This window comes from Neoarius graeffei, chromosome 5, assembly GCF_027579695.1.
Source record: "Neoarius graeffei isolate fNeoGra1 chromosome 5, fNeoGra1.pri, whole genome shotgun sequence".
Classification (NCBI taxonomy): domain Eukaryota; kingdom Metazoa; phylum Chordata; class Actinopteri; order Siluriformes; family Ariidae; genus Neoarius; species Neoarius graeffei.
Genome location: NC_083573.1, coordinates 13,460,037 through 13,483,452, shown reverse-complemented (window position 1 = coordinate 13,483,452; position 23,416 = coordinate 13,460,037). Strand labels below are relative to the sequence as shown.

Genomic DNA, 23,416 nt, shown 5'->3' with positions numbered 1-23,416 from the left:
TTGATTTTTTTAGCTGCAAGAAAACCAAAATGGTGGTATTGACTGACAAAAATATCAGGAGACTTGATCCAGATACATATTAACCAAATGTCAGGGTACAGGCACTTATGGATGTATGTGCAGGGGAGAGCGGGGAAGCAAACTGAAGATGTAGCCAAATCGCAAAGCTAGAAGAGTAGTCAAAGGCAGGCAAGGGTCGGTCGATCAGTAAACAGAGCATAGAGCAGACTAGAGACGTGGTGGGAAATAGCAAAAGCTAGGGTCAAAGAAACAGAAAAGCAGGCAGAACAGATAAGGCTTGGTATGACTGGATAAACTCAGAACGATACTTCGCAGTGAGAGTGTGTGAGAGAGGGGTTTAAGTAGCATGGCTGATAAGACATGAAATGAGAGACAGCTGGCTACAATAAGCTGGTGACGGGACACTGTGCTTCTTGGGCGTTGTAGTTCTGAGAAGCCATGGTTGTAGTTTGGTTAGAGCTATTGCTTTCAATGCCATTACTGACATTAATGAGTAGAAGTGGCTATTAGGACCTTGACCTTTATAACAGAAAGAAAGATAACATCTGCTATTTACATTAGCTTACTGGAATAAAAGAAATTCAACACATTGTGCAATTAGATCTCTGTCCCCCAACTAACTTTGAGTTGGAGTGTTGATTTAACTGGACAAGACTTATGATTATTAACAGAGATCAAATAGTGACTTTAACCTGATAAAGTCAAGTGGTCTGATGAGCGTCATTTTCTGACCCCATACCATTAAAGGGGATGGAAAAATATTTGAATATGCTAGCACAGGTTTGTACTAAACGCCTACGAAGAGTCCATTGATCAGAATCTTGTTTATGTGTGTGTTCAGGTCATCTGGCTCATTGAAATGTGTACTTCTCAGTTTTAACCATTTTCTTTACTTGTATTTTCCATGTCATGTTGAAATCATAAACGATATAAAATGTTATTACACTAGCGTATATGTCTTATGATACATAACCCTCTAAATACTAAATAAAACCAAATGAAAATAGTCACAAGGCGGCACGGTGGTGTAGTGGTTAGCACTGTCGCCTCACAGCAAGAAGGTTCTGGGTTTGAGCCCAGTGGCCGACGAGGGCCTTTCTGTGTGGAGTTTGCATGTTCTCCCCATGTCTGCGTGGATTTCCTCTGGGTGCTCTGGTTTCCCTCACAGTCCAAGACATGCAGGTTAGGTTAATTGGTGGCTCTAAATTGACCGTAGGTGTGAATGTGAGTGTGAATGGTTGTTTGTTTCTTTGTGTCAGCCCTGCAATGATCTGGCGACTTGTCCAGGGTGTACCCTGCCTCTCGCCCATAGTCAGCTGGGATAGGCTCCAGCTTACCTGTGACCCTGTACAGGATAAGTGGCTACAGATAATAGATGGATGGATGGAAAATAGTCACAAAGTGCAAACATGAGACAGAAGCAGGATTCATTCCTTTTTAATTGCTTGCAAAGTTTCCATGATTTATTGGAACATTTTCAGAAGTTGAAAGCATTGGGATTTTTTTTTAAATGACAAGATATTGCACAGATCATCAGTGAGCAGATCATCATGTTGTAGAGGTTGTAACAGGTTGTGTCTGTCAAGCACAATGAGGCATGGATACTCAGACATCCCGTTGGCAGGGATCACAAGGTTTATTCAGGGGTGTTGAAGGTCTCATGAATACCCTGCTTCAACTTCTCAAAGTGCTCAGCAAACCAACTCCTGAAGGCAGACAAATGCCAATATATCAGATGTTACCATTAAGAGTGGGCAAGTCAGTGTTGAACAAGGCTTTTTGGCAGATGGTCAATATAGAATCACATGTTCATGTGAGTTAATTGATCTTACGTCGTCTTGGTGGCGAGGTCACTGTTCTGAAAATGTTCGAAGACAGATGAGGCCTTTTCGCTCAAGCCCTCTCCCAAATCTTTGAGTTTTGCATGAAAATTGGCAAAGTGCTGCTCAATTGTGGGCTCCTCAACAGCCTCTGTGTAAGGAGAATAAAATTTTTTGAAAAACAATTGAACAAAAGACACCCAGAAATCGAGCCAGAAGGAATAAAGACCAAAATGTTGATGTTATTGATACACTTTTTTAGTTCTTACCAGAGTGTGCGATCAGCACAAGCATCAAAATGGCAACAGCCAGGTATAGTTTCATATTGGCGTTTTGTTGTTCTCGTTTTCTGCAAAAATATTAAAGATATATTATACTACAATATGATGTAAAAGTGAAATACGAGACAAACATATTAATTTTGCTTACACTACGAGACAACTTAAAAAAAATTGACATTCAAGACTCATATTACTCATTATGCTCCCAGTCATGCCGCTAATCAAGTAATAATAATCACCTACAGTTCAAATAAACCATGCACAGCAAACTTAAGAGTGTGTAATAACAGGAAACTAGTCACGATCAGTACTATGATGACCTGAAACTGAATTTTGTTCTGGTAAAACATTTGAGATCAATCTAGGCCAGTATAAACCTGCCTCCTAGAGGTCGCCAAAACACAATCAAGCACTATTTCTTTTCCAAAACAACACTGTTTTGAGTGATTAACTATGATGAGAATAAAATAAGAGCATTATTGATACACTATGGCACTGATATTTGACCTACAGCCAAGACCGCTGAGCAAAACTATTATTAAAAACCTGAATATAATTGTACCTGTGTTGTCCTCTTCCAGTAGTTTAGAGAGAAGCAGCCTATTAAGCAGGCAGACGCCGAGGCTCTATATAACCCCCTCAGCCAGGCTGACGTCATTGCCAGCCATCAACTCTGACCTATCAAGGCCTTTTGTAGCGTTTACAGATTTCTCTTTTAGCCCTATCAACTCTGCTTTTTCATGTAGCAGACTTCTCTCCAGCATGGGGTCAAGACTGTTTTTGTGTAGTTTTGTGAAGTTACATAAGGGGAGGGGTAACAGGAGGACAGAGGACGGGAAGGAGCAGTAGCCTAGCCTAATGGTAAGCAATACCGGACAATGTGCAATATAAAGTGCAATATCTCTCCTACCGCCCCCCCCCCCCCCCCCCTTCTACTCACCTTTCCCCCCCTCCTTCCCCCCTTCCTCTCTTTGCCATATCTTATTCTTATATATTTGTATATGTAAATAATTTATTTTAATTTATCTAGAAGTTTTCTGTATTTATTTTCTCTATAATGATGTTGCTGGAATCTTAATTTCCCTGAGGGAACCCAACCAAAGGGATCCATAAAGTTTTATCTAATCTAATCTAATCTAGCATGTGCATGTTTTCTTACGAGTAATCAAAATAAGTAATTGGGACATGCATTATCATGAACCTTTGAGACCCATATCTCATACCCATGCTGTTGGCATGGAAAGGTGTTAGTGCACGGAATGGTGTGAAGTCCACTTGTTATCAAAGCTAAAATAGCCCAAAAACTGTGCCTTAGGAAAAACTAAAACAAAAATGAAAAACTAAACTCGAGCACTAAAATGTTCTGTGCTATTAACCTTCCTAAAGTGCCATACAGTGAGAATAAATTCACAATATTCATGGAAATAAAACACTCTGTTCATTTTTACATTCGGACATTCATCATGGGAATCATTTAGAAGTCTCATTTATTACATCACTCTGCACTTCAGGTAATTAATTACATAATAACTCATAGATACTCTAAATTATGATGAAAAAGCATTATCTATCACGTCTAAACCTACAGAGCGAGCTTTATCAGCTGTTTATCAGTATTACGCCATGCAAGGTCTACATGCCACAATGAAGGAGCAGAAGACTGATCACAAACACGAAGGCCTTTCTGTAGTAGCACGGGTAGGTTTTCATTCAGCTGATGTACGAGACAGGTCCGATTGGTATTATCCTATTGATCTCACTGACTGAGATGTGTTTATTTCAATACCTTATTTCGCTCAAATGTTGGACTCATTTTAAGTAACCTCATGCTTTAGTCAAAGATAGCCAAAGATATAGTGGTGTCTGAAAGTTTGTGAACCCTTCAGAATGTTCTATATTTCTGCATAAATACAACCTAAAACATCATTAGATTTTCACACAAGTCCGAAAAGTTGATAAGGAGAACCCAGTTAAACAAATGAGACAAAAATATTATACTTGGCCATTTATTTATTGAGGAAAATGATCCAATATTACATACCTGTGAGTGGCAAAAGTATGTGAACCTCTAGGATTAGCAGTTAATTTGAAGGTGAAATTAGAGTCAGGTGTTTTCAATCAATGGGATGACAATCAGGTGTGAGTGAGCACACTGTTTTATTTAAAGAACAGGGATCTATCAAAGTCTGATCTTCACAACACATGTTTGTGAAAGTGCATCATGGCACAAACAAAGGAGATTTCTGAGGACCTCAGAAAAAGCGTTGTTGATGCTCATCAGGCTGGAAAAGGTTACAAAACCATCTCTAAAGCATTTGGCCTCCACCAATCCACAGTCAGACAGATTGAGGATTACAGAACAGGATTTACTGGAACTAAACTCATTTGAGTACACTGATTACAAATCACAGGATTTGGAATATGACATAGACCCAGACAATAATTTATTCTCTGCCATTAACAGCAACTGCTGTTATTACACTGATGAACAGTTCAATCGGAGCATTAAAGCAGATGGCAAACTCTCAATTATCCACTTCAATAGCAGAAACATGTATGCAAATTTCAATCTCTTCAAGGAATATCTACATCAGTTTTCGCATATATCTTTTCTCAGTTTATGAAACAAAATTTGGGAATAATAAACCAGAAAACACAAAACTTTTCAGACGACTTAGATCAGAGGACTCAATTAACACTTTTAGAAATGACTTGCTGGCACAAAACTGGGATGAAATATACCGACTAAAAGACATAAATAAAGCATATGAGGAATTCTTGAGGATATTTATATCATTATATAATAAAAAATCAAACATACAGTATGTCCATGGATTACAAGGGGTTTACAAAATGCCTGTAAAAAGAAAAATACATTGTATAGAGAGTTCATAAAGCAGAAAACTAAAGAGGCAGAGGATAGATATAAAAAATATAAAAAATAAATTAACTAATATTATAAGGGCTGCTAACAAAGAATATTATAAGAAATTATTAAACGATAACAGAAATAATATCAAAGTAATTTGGAGCACTTTGAACAGTATTATAAAAAATGGGTCAGGATATATAAATTATCCAAGGTACTTTCTTAATAATGACAAAGATGAATATAATATGGATGTGGTAGTTAATAGTTTCAACCATTACTTTGTAAACATAGGACAAATCTTAGCAGAACAAATCCCGGATCCAGGAACATCTGTTGAAAATTTGGGCAATTTGATAGATAATAATTCTTTTTCAATGTTCCTTACAGCAGTGGAAGAAAAAGAAATTGTTGATATTGTTGGGAAATGTATGAACAAAAATTCTACCAACTGTGATGACATCGACATGATGATATTGAAAAATGTTATTGATGGAATATCCAAACCATTCACATATGTAATTTGTCATTTCTAACTGGTACATTTCCAAACAGAATGAAAACAGCAAAAGTCATTCCTCTGTACAAAACTGGGAGCAAACACCACTTCACAAACTACAGACCTGTCTCACTACTTCCGTAATTCTCCAAAATTCTCGAAAAACTTTTCAATAACCGATTGGATAAATTTATTGACAAACATAAACTACTTAGTGACAGTCAATATGGATTTAGAGCATATAGATCAACATCACTGGCTTTAATAGAATTAGTTGAAGAAATCACCAATTCCATAGAGAAGAAAAAACATGCAGTTGGAATATTCATTGATTTAAAGAAAGCATTTGATACAATAAATCATGACATATTAATAAAAAAACTGGAATGATATTGCATCAGGGGTATAGTTTTAAACTGGGTTAAAAGCTATTTAAGTAACAGGAGACAGTTTATGAAGCTGGGAGATTGCTCTTCCTCATGTTTGGACATAACTTGTGGTGTTCCCCAGGGGTCAGTGTTTGGACCAAAGTTTTTTATACTATATATCAACGACATATGTAGTGTATCTAAAGTAATGAAGCTTGTCTTGTTTGCTGACAATACAAATATCCTCTTTTCTGGTGATAATTTAATGAAACTATTGCAGGAGATCACAACAGAAATAAGTAAATTAATAACATGGTTCAACAGTAACAAATTATCATTAAACTTGAACAAATCCAAAGTAATATTATTTGGGAACAACAAAACAAACACACAAATAAATATTCAAATAGATGGGGCTGGGCGGCACGGTGGTGTAGTGGTTAGCGCTGTCGCCTCACAGCAAGAAGGTCCTGGGTTCGAGCCCCGGGGCCGGCGAGGGCCTTTCTGTGTGGAGTTTGCATGTTCTCCCCGTGTCCGCGTGGGTTTCCTCCGGGTGCTTCAGTTTCCCCCACAGTCCAAAGACATGCAGGTTAGGTTAACTGGTGACTCTAAATTGACCGTAGGTGTGAATGTGAGTGTGAATGGTTGTCTGTGTCTATGTGTCAGCCCTGTGATGACCTGGCGACTTGTCCAGGGTGTACCCCGCCTTTCGCTTGTAGTCAGCTGGGATAGGCTCCAGCTTGCCTGCGACCCTGTAGAAGGATAAAGCGGCTAGAGATAATGAGATGAGATGAGATAGATGGGGCTATTATAGAAAGAGTTAAGGAAATCAAATTTCTTGGAACAACTATTGATGAAAAACTCAGAATGAAACCACATATAAAAAACATACAATCCACAGTATCAAGAAGCATTGCAATATTAAACAAAGTCAAACAGTTTCTAGATCACAATTCACTCCGGATTCTTTACTGTTCCCTGGTTTCACCTTATTTAAGTTACTGTGCAGAGGTATGGGGCAATAATTACAAAAATACAATACATTCATTATTCATTCTCCAAAAAAGAGCAGTAAGGATTATACACAAGGCTGGTTATCGGGATCATACAAATACATTATTCTTACAGTCAGAAATACTGAAATTTGCAGATCTGGTGGACCATCAAACAGCACAAATATTATTCAAAGCAAACAATAATCAACTACCACATAATATTCAAAAACCGTTCACTGAAAGAGATGGGAGTTATAATTTAAGGGGTTTATTTAAATTTAAAAATTATAGGGTGCGCACAACCAAGAAAAGTTTTTGTATTTCTGTTTGTGGGGTGAAGCGGTGGAACAGTTTAAATGAGGACCTCAAGGGATGTCCAGACATGAAGTGGTTTAAAAAGAGGTATAAAAATTTGATTTTCACAAGGTATAAGGATGAACGGGATTAATCATAACTGGCTGTTTATTGTGTAAATTTTCTTTTTTTTTCTTTTTTGAGTCTTTGTCTAGGGGCAGCACGGTGGTGTAGTGGTTAGCACTGTCGCCTCACAGCAAGAAGGTCCGGGTTCAAGCCCCGTGGCCGGCGAGGGCCTTTCTGTGCGGAGTTTGCATGTTTTCCCCGTGTCCGCGTGGGTTTCCTCCGGGTGCTCCGGTTTCCCCCACAGTCCAAAGACATGCAGGTTAGGTTAACTGGTGACTCTAAATTGACCGTAGGTGTGAATGTGAGTGTGAATGGTTGTCTGTGTCTATGTGTCAGCCCTGTGATGACCTGGCGACTTGTCCAGGGTGTACCCCGCCTTTCGCCTGTAGTCAGCTGGGATAGTCTCCAGCCTGCCTGCGACCCTGTAGAACAGGATAAAGTGGCTAGAGATGATGAGATGAGTATTTGTATATTTGTTTCGTTTTTATTTTGTTCTCCATTGTGAGCATGGTATTTGTAGTAAACTTGTGTGTAGACATATGGATATACATATATAATTAATTAATTATATGATATAGTCATAGAGAATTGATATCTGAAAAGTTGAAGTAGTGAGTAATATACAGTGTATGTATGTATGTATGTGTGTGTTTGTGTGTATATATAAGGAAGCTCGATAATCAATTTATATTGACTAAGGTAGAGGGGTGGGATTAAATAAGCTTTTACTTCAGCCCACTCCTTTTCAGATATGTAAACTCAAAACTGCTTAGTGCGTCCTTGTTTGTATTTTTGTCTTGTTTTCTTTTGTTTTGATTTTGATATATTATTATTACCTATATTATTTAAGGTTTATTTTCTAATTTAGTGGCTTTTTACATGTTCTTGTTGCAAATTCTGTTTTGCTTTTCTTGTTATCTGCTTATTTTTTCATTGTTTGTTTACATGTTTGAAATAAACTATCATCATCATCATCATCATCATCATCATCGTATACAAATGGAGGAAATTCAAGACCATTGTTACCCTCTCCAGCAGTGGTCGACCAACAAAGATCACTCCAAGAGCAAGGTGAGTAATAGTCGGCGAGGTCACAAAGGACCCCAATCTCTCATTGGCTAATGTTAATGTTCATGAGTCCACCATCAGGAGAACACTGAACAACAATGGTGTGCATGGCAGGGTTGCAAGGAGAAAGTCACTGCTCTCCAAAAAGAACATTGCTGCTCATCTGCAGTTTGCTAAAGATCACATGGACAAGCCAGAAGGTTATTGGAAAAATGTTTTGTGGACGGATGAGACCAAAATAGAACTTTTTGGTTTAAATGAGAAGCGTTATGTTTGGATAAAGGAAAACACTGCATTCCAGCATAAGAACCTTATTCCAGCATAAGAACCTTATCCCATCTGTGAAACATGGTGGTGGTAGTATCATGGTTTGGGCCTGTTTTGCTGCATCTGGTCCAGGATGGCTTGCCATGATTGATGGAACAATGAATTCTGAATTATACCAGCCAATTCTAAAGGAAAATATCAGGACATCTGTACATGAACTGAATCTCAAGAGAAGGTGGGTCATGCAGCAAGACAATGACCCTAAGCACACAAGTTGTTCTACCAAAGAATGGTTAAAGAAGAATAAAGTTAATGTTTTGGAATGGCCAAGTCAAAGTCCTGACCTTAATCCAATCGAAATGTTGTGGAAGGACCTGAAGCGAGCAGTTCATGTGAGGAAACGCACCAACATCCCAGAGTTGAAGCTGCTCTATACGGAGGAATGGGCTAAAATTCCTCCAAGCTGGTGTGCAGGACTGATCAACAGTTACCGGAAATGTTTAGTTGCAGTTTTTGCTGCACAAGGGGATCACACCAGATACTGAAAGTAAATGTTTACATACTTTTGGCACTCATAGATATGTAATATTGGATCATTTTCCTCAATAAATAAATGACCAAGTACAATATTTTTGTCTCATTTGTTTAACTGGGTTCTCTTTATTTACTTTTAGGATTTTTGTGAAAATCTGATGATGTTTTAGGTCGTATTTATGCAAAAATGTAGAAAATTGTAAAGGGTTCACAAACTTTCAAGCACCACTGTCGTAGACATTTGAATGAAGAGCGGATTTCAGTGTGTATTTATAACTGCGCTTTAATTCTATAGAAAATATTTAAATAATATTGTCTGGCTTTGCATGGTATATCAGATATATTCCATTCAGCTTGTATGATATTGAACGAGTCAAAGACGAGTAGCTGAATGGAATATATCTGATATACCATGAAAAAATTCAGAGGTGGACAAAGTACCCAACTTCATTACTTAAGTCAAAGTACAGATCCCACTGGTCAAATGTTATTCCGATACAAGTGAAAGTTGTACAGTCAAATTTTTACTTAAGTTAAAGTACTGAAGTACTTGCTTTTAAAAATATTTAAGTATTAAAAGTACATTTTCTGTCAATGCATTGTTGTATAATTGTCACAACGCTTACAGTACTGAATGCCTCTGAAGCAACCTACTGGATTTACAAAATGAACGCATGCTGTGGAATCATGGTGGTTTAATGTTAAGCTAGCTAGTCAATGAAGCTCCACCAGACAGGCTAGCAAACTCTTTTCAAACTCGAAATCATATTGGGTAGCTAACGCTACTAGAAAAGAAAGATTTTTACATTCTGTTTATTTGGCAAGATTATGCTAAAACATATTTCTGAAAGGACTTCAGATAAGTTAACATTATTCATGTTAGTGTAACTCCATTTTTACATGCTAACTAACAGTGTTCAAGTTAACTAGCTATCTGTTAACATTAGCTATGGACAAGGCTATGGCAACTTGGTGGGCAAATCCATAGAAAGTCATTTGACTAACCAGACTGCATAGCTATTGCAATCACTAGCTCTAAAAACGCAGACAACTTCATTGCAAGCTTTCTTTTGGAATAAAACGTTTACATACCTCAATATGCTTCTGCAGGTTGGACACTGAGTTTTTGTAGGCTGTGACGTGGTTCATTTTAGGCAAACATTTCAAACAAAACAAATCTTTAATCCATACAGAAAACTGAAACATGGGTTCTCGGTATGGCCATGGGTGTGTACATTCCCCAGAAGAACTGCCTCCTTCGATTCTGCCATCAACTGATCGTGTTTAAATAATGCTGCAGAGAAATCATCAATCTTATACAGTCTATGAACGTGATGTGACCCTAGTGATTACTGATAGATTGTCTCAGTGTCGCCTGCGAAAAAAAATCACAAGAAAGGAAAAGAAAAAACATCCACTTTCTAAGCTGTTTCATAGTAATGAGTAACGAGGACCTTGATAGAAATGTAGTGGAGTGAAATGTATGATATTTGTCTTTCAAATGTAGTGAAGTTAAAGTCATAAGTTTCCAAAAAAAAAAATACTCAAGTAAAGTACAGATACTCAAAAAGTGTACTTAAGTACAGTACTCAAGTAAATGTACTTCGTTACAGTCCACCTCTGAAAAAATTCAGCCAATATTATTATTATTATCTCATCTCATTATCTCTAGCCGCTTTATCCTTCTACAGGGTCACAGGCAAGCTGGAGCCTATCCCAGCTGACTACGGGCGAAAGGCGGGGTACACCCTGGACAAGTCGCCAGGTCATCACAGGGCTGACACATAGACACAGACAACCATTCACACTCACACCTACGGTCAATTTAGAGTCACCAGTTAACCTAACCTGCATGTCTTTGGACTGTGGGGGAAACCGGAGCACCCGGAGGAAACCCACGCGGACACGGGGAGAACATGCAAACTCCACACAGAAAGGCCCTCGCCGGCCCCGGGGCTCGAACCCAGGACCTTCTTGCTGTGAGGCAACAGCGCTAACCACTACACCACCGTGCCGCCTATTATTATTATTATTATTATACACATTCAGTGGAACAATTATAGATTTTACAAAAAGTTAAGAACAGGGGGGTAACTTAGCAAAATTGAATGCTGAATCTGATCGAATATAAATCAAAGTTCTGTCAATCCAATGTACATGTACAAAGTCAAAGTTCTAACAGTAAAAATGGTACAAGTCCAAAAAGCCTGAACAACAACCCAACTTATATATAAGCTATATACATATTGACAGTTCAAGTTCAAAGTTACTTTTGGTAGTAGTTCATTGTTACATTGCAGTTGTTCAAAACAAAAGGCTTTGCTGAGTGAAGTCCTCTTGTAAAAGTCTCCATCACTTTTCCTCACCTCCAAGTAAAACTTTGACAATATTTCCACTATTGCTCTCTTTTCTAGTTTTTCGATGTCCATTGGTATATTTTTCTCTTGTAAATATGCGTGAAGAATATATCATGAAGTTTTGAGAGCCTTTCAGGTGTTCAGTGCATCTTTAGTTTCAGTTTTCAGTTTATTTATTTTCTGCTTAAACCTACCACGGGATTAGCCTAGTCTTCTCTCTTTCCTGGTGAAGAAAGAAACGATTGTGTGCATGCACAGCAGAAAAATTTTGTCATTGGATATTCACATGAGCTCTGACGTGTGACGTCGTGTTGTCTTGACAACGTGCAATATTATAACGATATCGCATGCTTATTATCCATTGGGGAGAGTGGTGTAATATACAGAGGATAAGCGATATGATAACAATATTGAACACTATCAATAAACCCACTAGAAGGGAATAGAATATGTGTTTTTATTCCATGGAAAAAGTGGCCTGTATGTATAATATTTCACAATGTTCCATAAAACACAGAGAACAATGTTGTATTTCTGTAGGATGTTGTCTTTTAGTCACAGCTAAATTGTAGGAAGTCATGACTGTATCTGTGCTTACAATATTTCTCAGTGATTATATCAGTTTATTTATCTAGTGCTGTGTTGTGCATGTGGTGGTCAAAAGTCCACTCTAAACAAATGTTTTCATCAGGGTGCACTTCTTTTCATCAGAAGATAAAACATTGATTTTTTTTTTTTTACATTTTTGATTTGATCTTTTTTACTTTTATAACAGTGAAATATTCTCCTAAATGCCTCTGTTAGATTATTAGATTATTCATTTTGGAGATAGAGGGGAAAAAATGACAATGAACTTTCTTTCATAGATAGATAGATAGATAGATAGATAGATAGATAGATAGATAGATAGATAGATAGATAGATAGATAGATAGATAGATCCTCCAAACATAATCTTTAACTTCATTTGAAATTATGAATTTTAGTCCAAACTCCCACACACACAAGCTCCATCCATTATCTGTAGCCGCTTATCCTGTTCTACAGGGTCTCAGGCAAGCTGGAGCCTATCCCAGCTGACTATGGGCGAGAGGCAGGGTACACCCTGGACAAGTCGCCAGGTCATCGCAGGCACACATAAGCTCCTAATATTTAAAAGCATACACTCATGGGGCACTTTAATAAGAACTTGTTCTTGATTCTAAGATTCCTGTTCTTGGTTGGCAGGAATGGAACCTAATGTGGTCTTCTGCTGTTGCATGCTGAGATGCTTTTCTTCTCACCAAGGTTGTAATGAGTGATTGTATGAATTGCTATATCCTTCCTGGCAAAAAAGCTCAAACCAATCTGGCCATTTTCCTGATTGTAATTTTAATATTTTTCATTTAACTCAAATGTGTCTGTGATGCTGAGCATACGACTTCATTGTCCTATTACCCTCTGCTCTGCATATTCAACATTCATAGGCACAGTAAGTTGTTCCAAGAACTATACCAGTAAACATTCAAAACAGTAGCAAAGAACTAGACACCATGTTACATTACAGGCATTTAGACACTCCTATCCTGAGCACTGTACAACATACCCAGAGCAGCTCCCAGTTAGGTGCCTTGCTTAAAGGACATGGGACATGGATTTTTTTCTGGGTATAATTATGTATAAAGGACATAAGAAATGCCATCTAAATCACTGCAGGGCATCAAAAATGTGAAAATCATCACATTATTCAACTTTTTTATACATCAGCGTAAAACAATGATTCGTTAATTAGCTAAGCGGTCACGTGACACGTGACGTCACAAAAACTTTTCAAGGAGCCAGCGCTTGGGTATCTAATGTAAACAGGTTACCGAAATGGACACCATCGACAGTGACATTCCCGATGTTTCACAGAGATGTGAAGTTAGACCCTATCAATTCGAACCGATAGCTGGAAATTCACATGAACATAGATCTTGTCTTTACTCTGACGGATCAGATGATTCTGAGAGTGAGAGTTCATTCAATCCCCATGAAACTGAAAGCGGTCGGCTCGATAACACATCCTGGTAAGTTAAAAACAATTCTGCCCAAAGGCTAATGATCTGTTGAAAGAAGTATTATTTTTGTATCATACATTGAAAGTTCATCATAGATCTAGCTAAAGTCCGTTGCAAGCTAGTTTTTTTTTGCTGATATTTTTCGAGATTGATTGAGATACAATGCTTCCAGAGTCCGAGATGAAAACATTCAAAATGGTGAAACGAGTCAGAATTATGATAATCAATAATTGATACACCCAAAATTATAATACTAATCCTTACCGCATGAGGCCCATGGTAAAACCACACTTCCAGGAGGGGCTGCCGTCTGCCTCCCAAGCCGGCCGAGAGCGCTCCTCGTCGGGCACGGCCAGGCGGGCGAATGCCCTGGTCCGTCCGCCCTGTCTAAAAAATAATGGTACAACTCCGAGTGAAGGTATCAATGCGCTGTCGAAGCACGCAGAAGGTGTTAGTACGCCTGTCATTATAGTGCGGACTTTCCATAGCATAGAAAATCGCCACATTTCAATTTGTGTAACTGAACTTTGTTTCATGTCACTGGTCATATAAACCTATGTAAACAGGAAGAGTTTGGTCGCATCTAACTACAGCCCCAAAAATACCATTGGCCATGCTGAGCCTAGCTACATTGCTAACAGGAGTAACAGCGCGTCTGACTGACTGGGAGGTCGCAATACACCATGATGTTCAATGTACGTTAAACACTCTAAAAACGAAACAATTTTCTTGTCATCCAAGACACAAAAACTATTTTGTCGCATTCGTCATCATCACGATTCACACTTCTCCATATTCATCTACCCGCTTGTGCTGTACCCGAAAGTTTTTGTGACGTATGATCACGTGACAGTGGCTCTTCCAGTTGTAAAATATGCATATCGGAGCTCGAGCAGAAATGCCATATAATCATCACGAATATAACGATTTTGCTGAATTTAATAGATAATTTTGTATTTGTTGATGCAATTATTTCACATTTTTAATGGAAAGAAACTGATATAGCGTGCATTTATGTTTCATGTCCCATATCCTTTAAAGGCATCTCAGGCATTCCTGCTGTGTGCAGGGAATCAAACCACTGACTTTTTGGTTGCAAAGCTGCTTCTCTAACCATGAGGCCATGGTTTCCCCCATGTGCCTGCATTTATGTGACTGATAACTTTGTTTAATGACAGGCGGTCCAATTTAAAATTACGGCCATGTTGTTCAGTTGATGCATTGTATCTTTGAATAGAGACAGCTGGATACCAACTAGCAAATCCAGTATCTGTAGCGCACACAATCTATGATAACTGACACACAATCTATGAAACCAAATACTTAAAAGTAGACGGCCTTTTGATTTCATAAAACCAGTGAAATTTGGTTATTGTGATATATGTTTATTTCTGTAATATCTCATCTCATTATCTCTAGCCGCTTTATCCTGTTCTACAGGGTCGCAGGCAAGCTGGAGCCTATCCCAGCTGACTACGGGCGAAAGGCGGGGTACACCCTAGACAAGTCACCAGGTCATCACAGGGCTGACACATAGGTGGGGTTTACATTAGACCGTATCAGCGGATCATCAGATTAACGTTTTTAAAACGATTAGCGTGCACACAGCAACGCCAATACACGATTTGCGTGCACACAGCAACGCCAATACACGGATGCGCTCGGCTCCGCAGGCATCCTGCGCTCCAAATCACTCCTCCCTGAACAGCAAGTGCCCTCTGGAGGGTGCGCACTCCGGCCTTGCGCAGCTCACAGAGCGCGCGAGTGGAGCGCACAAGCAGTGATTTGGGACTGAGCCGCTGTGTGTGTGATCTCAGTGCATGTCGGGCATGCGCGTCACTTACCACTTGCAAGTGGAAGGATGGCAAGCCTAAAGACAATCATAACTACACAATGGGCAGTATTTGCATCAGTATTTGCAGTATTTTCATACTTTTATACTTTTTAATGAAAGGTGATACAAGGCGGAAGTCCGCGCCGTTTTTCAGCAGTCGCGTCACATGACCAACGCCAGCGAATCAGGAAGGTGGATGTCACAGTGACGTTGTCCAATGACGACGCCAGCTAGAGCTCAGCACAGAGTATCCGCGTATTCGCAATGTTTACACAGCACCGGACCAGACACGATCTGGATTGAATACGTGGACCCTGGCGGATTCCCGTTTCCCGGCGTTTCCAGGCGTTTTTCATGTAAACGGACAGTGCATGCGCGAAGAAAACGAGACAGATACGGTCTAATGTAAACTTGGCCATAGACACAGACAACCATTCACACTCACATCTACGGTCAATTTAGAGTCACCAGTTAACCTAACCTGCATGTCTTTGGACTGTGGGGGAAACCGGAGCACCTGGAGGAAACCCATGCGAACACGGGGAGAACATGCAAACTCCGCACAGAAAGGCCCTCGTCGGCCACAGGGCTCGAACCTGGACCTTCTTGCTGTGAGGCGACAGCACTAACCACTACACCACCGTGCCACCCTTATGTAATATCTTAAAAAAAAGGCTATTCTGTGGCTGGGAAGTTATTTAATTTGAGGGGATTCCCTAGCAAATAATGTGCATGAAATCACTGGCTTCACTCAATCAAGCAAACAAAGGAAGTCCGTGTGCGCACTTGCAGATTTACCTTTCAGCATTGTCTTCTTCTTGTGGTTCTTCTTATACTTCCTTTGGGTTTTACGGCAGCTGGAATCCAGTATCGCATTCCTGCCATCTACAGGTTTACCTTTGACCATGCACTGACAGTTACATCCTTCTGTCACTAAATGAAAAGCTGATCACACCGCAGTGCTCGCTGACTGCCGATATTTATTAGTTTGGTCCTGCGTTTCCTTTCCTTCGCAACATAAGATCTTTTCTTCTCTCTTTCCATTACTATAGTCGCTCTTTCACATTTCATTCGCACACTCATGTCCTCCATTTTCCTTTCCTGTTTCAAATTTGTATCTCTTAATGCCTTGCCTGAATGGGGAAAGCCCACCACATGATGCATGACGTAGTATCTTGAATTGGGTCACGTTGAAGCAGGAAAAAATAGTGGAAAATTTAGGGCCACGTGGCCCTAAATTCATTAATTGTTCTATTTTTTTTTTTTATTATAAAATTGGATGTCTGTGATTCGAATTAAGTAGCTTTCAATCCACAAAACAAAAATAATTGGGTGTCAGGGAAAATTCTTTTTATGATCTACACCTGAAAAATCTGAAAGGCAGTTTACCTTTAAAAGTGGTGTTGTTGCAGGACATGAGTCATCCAAAAACTGTATCAGAGTATAAGGTCTTGCACTGCTCACATTAACAGCTAAGTAGCTAAATTGCTGAATTATAAACATCCTTGTGCCTTGCATAGTAACTTTTAGATGGCATATCTGCCCATAGAAGGCATCCATGTATGCTTAAATCCCTACACTCACCGGCCACTCTAATAGTAACTTGCTCTTGATTCTAAGGTTCCTGTTCTTGGTTGGCAGGAGTGAACCCAATGTGGTCGTCTGCTCTTGCATGCTGAGATGCTTTTCTGCTCACCATGGTTGTAAAGAGTTGCTATGAGTTACTATATCCTTCCTGGCAAACAAGCTTGAACCAATCTGGCCATTTTCCTCTGACCTCTCTTATCAGCAAAGCGTTTCTACCCATAGAACTCAACGGTTCTTTTTTTTTTTTTGCACCATTCTGTGTAGGGACTGTTGTGTGTGAAACCCCAGGAGATCAGCAGTTTCTGAAATACTCAAACCAGTCCATCTGTTTCAAACCAACACCCATGCCACAGTGAAAGTCATGCTTTGAGATCACAATTTTTCATTCTAATGTTTGAACACTGTTAACGTTAACCAAAGCTATTGATTTGTATCTGCATGATTTGATGCATTGTGCTGCTGTCAAGGGATCGGCTGAATAGAAAACTGCATAAAACAGCAGGTGGATGGATGGGTGTTCCTAATAAAGTGGCCAGTGAGAGTAATGCTATGTCGACAGCTAGTCTTTATTATGATCTCTCTCTCATTCTCATCTCATTATCTCTAGCCGCTTTATCCTGTTCTACAGGGTTGCAGGCAAGCTGGAGCCTATCCCAGCTGACTACGGGTGAAAGACGGGGTACACCCTGGACAAGTCGCCAGGTCATCACAGGGCTGGCACATAGACACAGACAACCACTCACACTCACATTCACACCTACGGTCAATTTAGAGTCACCAGTTAACCTAACCTGCATGTCTTTGGACTGTGGGGAAAACCGGAGCACCCGGAGGAAACCCACACGGACACGGGGAGAACATGCAAACTCCGCACAGAAAGGCCCTCGCCGGCCACGGGGCTCGAACCTGGACCTTCTTGCTGTGAGGCGACAGTGCTAACCACTACACCACTGTGCTGCCCAATTATTATTTACTTTTCACTGTAATTGGTAATACTGGCCATCCCAAGAAAGCTGACCAAAACCAACACAAAATGCTGAGCGTTGCCAATTAGCTCTTGACCACATCCCCACTTCCCCATTCTGCTTTCCTGTTTAGCGAATTCTCTCTTTCGTTCTTTACCGTGATTTCATCACGGTGGTTGTTTATTCTACTTTAAATGCTAGAAAAGGGCTTTCGTGAAGTCTAGACTCAGAGAAAGGGAAGTGAAGCTCTGGGTACACGAGGATGTTGCTGATGGTGGAGTCATGCAGAGAGGCAGTGAACTGCAGTTACCTCAAGATTGTGAGGCCAGGGGGAATGAACTGCACAGTGCTAGTACTGGTCTTTTCAAGACTTCTTAAAGTGCAACCATCCAGGGGCAAGAGTGAGTGATTGCTGGGTCATTCGTTTGGAGTTTGACACCTTTTCAATGAGTTTTATTCATGAATGTGTAACAACAGGTTGCTTTGCATATCTGTTTTGGTGTGTTTTTCAGCTTTTCTGTGATTGATCACTGTCTGTTCTGTGAGGTGTGTGAAAGAGAGGGAGGGAAGAGGGGGATGTTGTGGTTTGCCATTTGTTCTTTGGGGCATGAAGCTTGCAGGTCAGGACTTGCACCAAACGTACCTTCTGGAGGTAAACAAGTAAAGAAAGAAGAGTCCCTTGAAAAGACTTCCTTCTTCTCTTTATATCAAAAATATTCCTACGCTGCCAGGAAACCTATCTCAGTCCTGTTTTAAAATAGCATAGCAATGGATGTAAAATAAATACAGCTTGAAGTGATAATTGCTTTATCTTCTTGGAGAGGGAAAATGGTGGGGACATTCCGGCATTTCATCAGGTCCATCAGATCAGGTTACTGGAGTTCATTCCTCATTCCTCGCCAACTCCTGTGTGCTGGAACGCAAAGGAGTTTAGATGAACACACGGTTTTTCAGAAGAGAACTGGTTCCTGTTTATCCCTCCAGGAAATTGTCAAACCCCTGCAGATCCTCACTAAAAAGGATTTTTTTTTTTTGAGATGCTGGCATTAATTAGCACAAAGGATTATAGGAACAGAGTTCACAGCATGTACATGTACAGCATCTCCTCTTGTTCTTAATCCCATCTGAGAAACTGTTTATTGTCTCTTGATCCTTTTAATAAATGTGCTCTATTATATGCTTGCATTCTTTCCTCTTCCAGCAAACTTTGTATTTTTGGAATTAAAAACTAGCATCGGAAACCATCTTTTTATCTGTCAGGAGTTTGTTGTCATATAACTTCTTGTTTTTTGTTTGTTTGTTTTGTTTTGTTTTTATTAAATTAATTCAAAGATCCGGTGAAGGAAAGTGAGGCATCTACTGGTATAAAGTCACACTGCAGATTCTATGTGTGTGTGTGTGTGTGTGTGTGTGTGAGAGAGAGAGAGAGAGAGAGAGAGAGAGAGAGAGAGAGAGAGTGATTTGAAGGATTATAGTGTACAAAAGCAAGTCTGATTCACGTAAATAAAAGGACAGCTTGTTCCTTTATCCCGGCAGAGGTACACACAGCCCACTGGAATGTGTGAGCAGCTCTGAACATGTCCCCTGACAGCAATAACAATGGCAGAAAATGTTTCTTTGAAGGCTTGTGGCTAATTTTAACGTATCCTGTTAATGGCCATCTGGCAGTGGTAAGCTTCCACATGAAAATAAATAGTCCAAAAGAAAATGTAGAAGTAGATGTTTTTGAGGTTTGTGCAGCAAAGGAATACTTAGGAATAGGAGCATAATTTGATATTTTGATAACAGGAATGGGTCCTCTTTTGTCGTGATGGTGAGAATGGAAATTTTCTTTAAGCTGTTTTGCTTCGAGCAAACTTTGTCATTTTCATGGATGGAATAAAGAAAGGCTGATCAGAATCAAAATTGGGATCAATTAGCAAAGTAAAATTCACCAAGGGGTTTGTAGGTGTCCAAGTACAAAACAATTCATCCATCCATCATCTGTAACAGCTTATCCTGTGCAGGGTCGCGGGCAAGCTGGAGCCTATCCCAGCTGACTATGGGCGAGAGGCAGGGTACACCCTGGACAAGTCACCAGATCATCACAGGGCTGACACATAGAGACAAACAACCATTCACACTTAAATTCACACCTACAGTCAATTTCGAGCCATCAATAGCCCCCAAGCATAAATATGTCATCATTTGTTTATCGCAGTGCATTACGGGGGATAGCCGGTGTCAGTAGTTGTGCAATATAGCAGATGTTAGATTAATTTTATGTGGGAGCAATGTGAGAGGAGCAATTTTGCCGTGGTCTGTCATGGAAGACAATAAAATTGGTGATTTAAAGAGGTAGATAACATGTTGAAGGTTTACAGCAGGAAAATCTGAATCCAAATCAAGCTTGGTGAGAAGGTAAGACATAAGTGACAAGAATTCGTACAACCTAGAGATTGACCAAGTCTACCATACTGTACAACAACAACATCAAATCTCAGAATGTCTTATCAAAACATTTATAAATGAGTGATTAGTTAAATAAAACTTGATATCAGGAAACATTACAAAAAAATCTTTGGACACCTGCTGATTCTGCCATGTCATGTTCAGTATAAATGCATTTACTTCAATAAATATCGCTAGTTTCAGATGATAAACAGTGTTGATTGTTATAATCCTCTATAACCGAAGGCCATTCTGCAGACCATGGAAATATCACTGGGTCACAGTTTAAGGATGTCTTTTTCCCACCAGAGGAATGTAAGCTATAAACACTTGTCCATTTCGATTAAACCTGAAGGTTTTCATTGCGGATTAAACTTATCCATTTCTTTCTTCTCTTCTTCTTGACTGGCAGCTGAAAAAAGCTCAAATTAGGCATTCTCTTTGTTGTGGAGACACAGTTAGGCACACAGCAATTCACTTTAAGCATGGTTAAAACCGGTTAGACAGAAGAACAAAGGCAAAAGTAAACAATATAGTGGAGCTGACCCTAGGAATCACCCATAATGCTTTGCGGTAAACAAGCAATGATGTAGTGAGGGGTTAGGGTTATTAGCCTAACCTGCATGTCTTTGGACTGTGGGGGAAACCGGAGCACCCGGAGGAAATCCACACAGACACAAGGAGAACATGCAAACTCCACATAGAAAGGCCCCCGTCGGCCACTGTGCTCAAATCCAGAACCTTCTTGCCGTGAGGCGACAGTGCTAACCACTACACCACCGTGCCGCCCCAAAACAATTCAGAGTGTAAGAAAAGATTGACTAAATAAAGATCAGAAAATCTACTATGAATGTGCAAAAAGACACTCTTACTATAGCTGTGTTCACATATATAGACCCTTCCCGCATGACGTCATCACGCCGCGAGATTTCGGTAGTCGCCATATTGGAAGACCAAGTACACATCTATGCAAGTACATACATGCATAAAACAAACTACACCTGAAATGTAGCCAGGGCCGGTTCTGCCCTAATCTGGACCCGGGTGCAACATCGCGCAACACCCCCCCCCCCCAAAAAAAAACAAAACAAAAACACCAGTCTAAATCAGGACAACCAGTGTTCGAACTACAGGGGTACTCGGGGGATCCGAGATCCCCTGAAACAGACATGAAATCCCTTGAAAACATTATTTGGGAAATGTTGGGGGGTCTCTAAAATATTGGCAAAATGATGTTTATTGACATAGCAATCGTGTGTAACGGGAAGCATTTGCATATCCGAAGTGTTGTGTTTACATCAAAGATAAAATAAACCGATATGACAATGACTGCTGCTGCCAGGTTGGTTGTTGAGTAGCCTGACTGTTTTTTTTCTTGCGTGTGGTATCATTGTTGACGCGAGGTTGTTTTTTGAACATGCCAATGCGGACATGATTTCCCCTGATGAGTTATGACTTCAGATGCGATGCGTGTGAGGAGGTGTGGAGTCCGCGTGATATGTGCGTAAGATAGGCTTCTCATGTGTTTGGAGATCCGCGCTCCGAGACAAGCGCAAGCACCCCCCAGGGAAAAAAAGGGACCCCCCGAAAATATCGGCATAGTTTGAACACTGAGGACAACCATCACATAACTATAACTATAAACATTTTAGATCAACTATTTTAACTAAATGGGCTATAATAAATAAGCCTGCAGGCAGCCACGGTGGGCTGCCTCAGAAAAGTAACCATTCAATGACACAACTGAAAGCCTGTGTCAGCCCTGTGATGACCTGGCGACTTGTCCAGGGTGTACCCCGCCTTTCTCCCGTAGTCAGCTGGGATAGGCTCCAGCTTGCCTGCAACCCTGTAGAAGGATAAAGCGGCTAGAGATAATGAGATGAGATGAGATGAGATGAGATGAGATGAGATGAGATGAGATGAGATGAGAACTGAAAGCCTGCAGCCACGGCGGGCTGTCTCAGAAAAGTAACCATTTGTCCTACCTTAAACTCATTTTGCATTTTCTGCCTCCTTTTTTGTATTTTCGACCCTGCGTTTATTTTCTTTCCTTTTCTGAAAACCCGATTTGTGTCCAGACATTTTGTTCTGCTACCAACGATCTAACTCGTCAGGTCTCGTCTCTCGAGTTTGCAATGAAGGGCAACAATTGATACATTTTTACAAACAGCCAATAAACAGCCAATAGGGAGGTTGCAACGTTCAGGCTCTCCTTTGCTCACAGACACTCAGTAATGCACTTATTCTCTGTCTCCTGGCAGAAAGCTCCTTAGTTTGCTCCCCTTGTGTCTCAATCACAGCTGGTATTCTGAAGAACGACTTCTTTTCACCTTTCCTATCAGCTTTGTTGGAACACCCTAACACAGCACAAAAGTTTACCATTGTAGGTTTATGATGAATCAAGTGCCTTGTGGGTTTAAATTCCGCGCGCTGCCGTTATTTCCCCCGATCACGAGTTTGTTGGTCTTCCAATATGGCGCAGGGTCTGTTTACTTCCGGTTTCCGGTGACATCAGTGGGAAGGGTCTATACCAGTACGATAGTGGTATAACTGTATTGATACAAAGTATACCGGTACAGTTTAGTGCATCTGTCCACACTAGCGAGAAATGTTTGCGGTTTTCTTTTACGGTAGTTGAAATGCGCGTGCACGAAATGTTTCCGTGGTTACCGAGTAACTTCCTTCCGAGAATATGGCAGATGAAACAACGTGTGTGTGCTTTTTGTTGTCAATGTACAGTCTGTATTTCTGGTGGTCATTTATTCAGTCGAATCGTATAAAACGTGCGAAGCAGTTGAGAAAGAAACAAATTAATCTCCGTTCTTCGCTATTTTATTCAGCGAAGACATCGATTGAGGTGTGTGACTTTGCGCATGCGCGTTATATTTGTATCGATACAGAACCGCTTCATCTGTCCACTCTACAGCAAAGCGCTACAGTACCGATACTGTACCAGTACGAAACCCATACATTTGTGGGTTTCGTACCAATACAGTTATACCGCTACAGTACCGGTATAGTTGCTAGCGGTACGAAAGTAGTATCGTATCAGTACAAAATCCC

The 23,416-nt window shown here is 40.1% G+C and overlaps 1 protein-coding gene across 2 annotated transcripts; it reads right to left on the bottom strand.

Annotated features, from left to right (window-relative positions):
• Positions 1-1,442: 1,442 nt before the first annotated feature.
• apoc1 (apolipoprotein C-I) lies at positions 1,443-22,409 on the bottom strand. Of its 2 annotated transcripts, none has more exons than XM_060921236.1 (4): positions 22,339-22,409; positions 2,111-2,190; positions 1,854-1,992; positions 1,443-1,727 (listed from the first exon to the last, which is right to left on the bottom strand). In XM_060921236.1, the coding sequence occupies exons 1-4, from the start codon at positions 22,347-22,349 to the stop codon at positions 1,658-1,660; spliced, it is 300 nt and encodes a 99-aa protein (XP_060777219.1). In that variant the 5' UTR covers positions 22,350-22,409; the 3' UTR covers positions 1,443-1,657. The 2 variants fall into 2 exon arrangements, with proteins under 2 accessions (XP_060777219.1, XP_060777220.1); XM_060921237.1 differs by lacking the exon at positions 22,339-22,409 and adding an exon at positions 2,685-2,845.
• Positions 22,410-23,416: the final 1,007 nt, after the last annotated feature.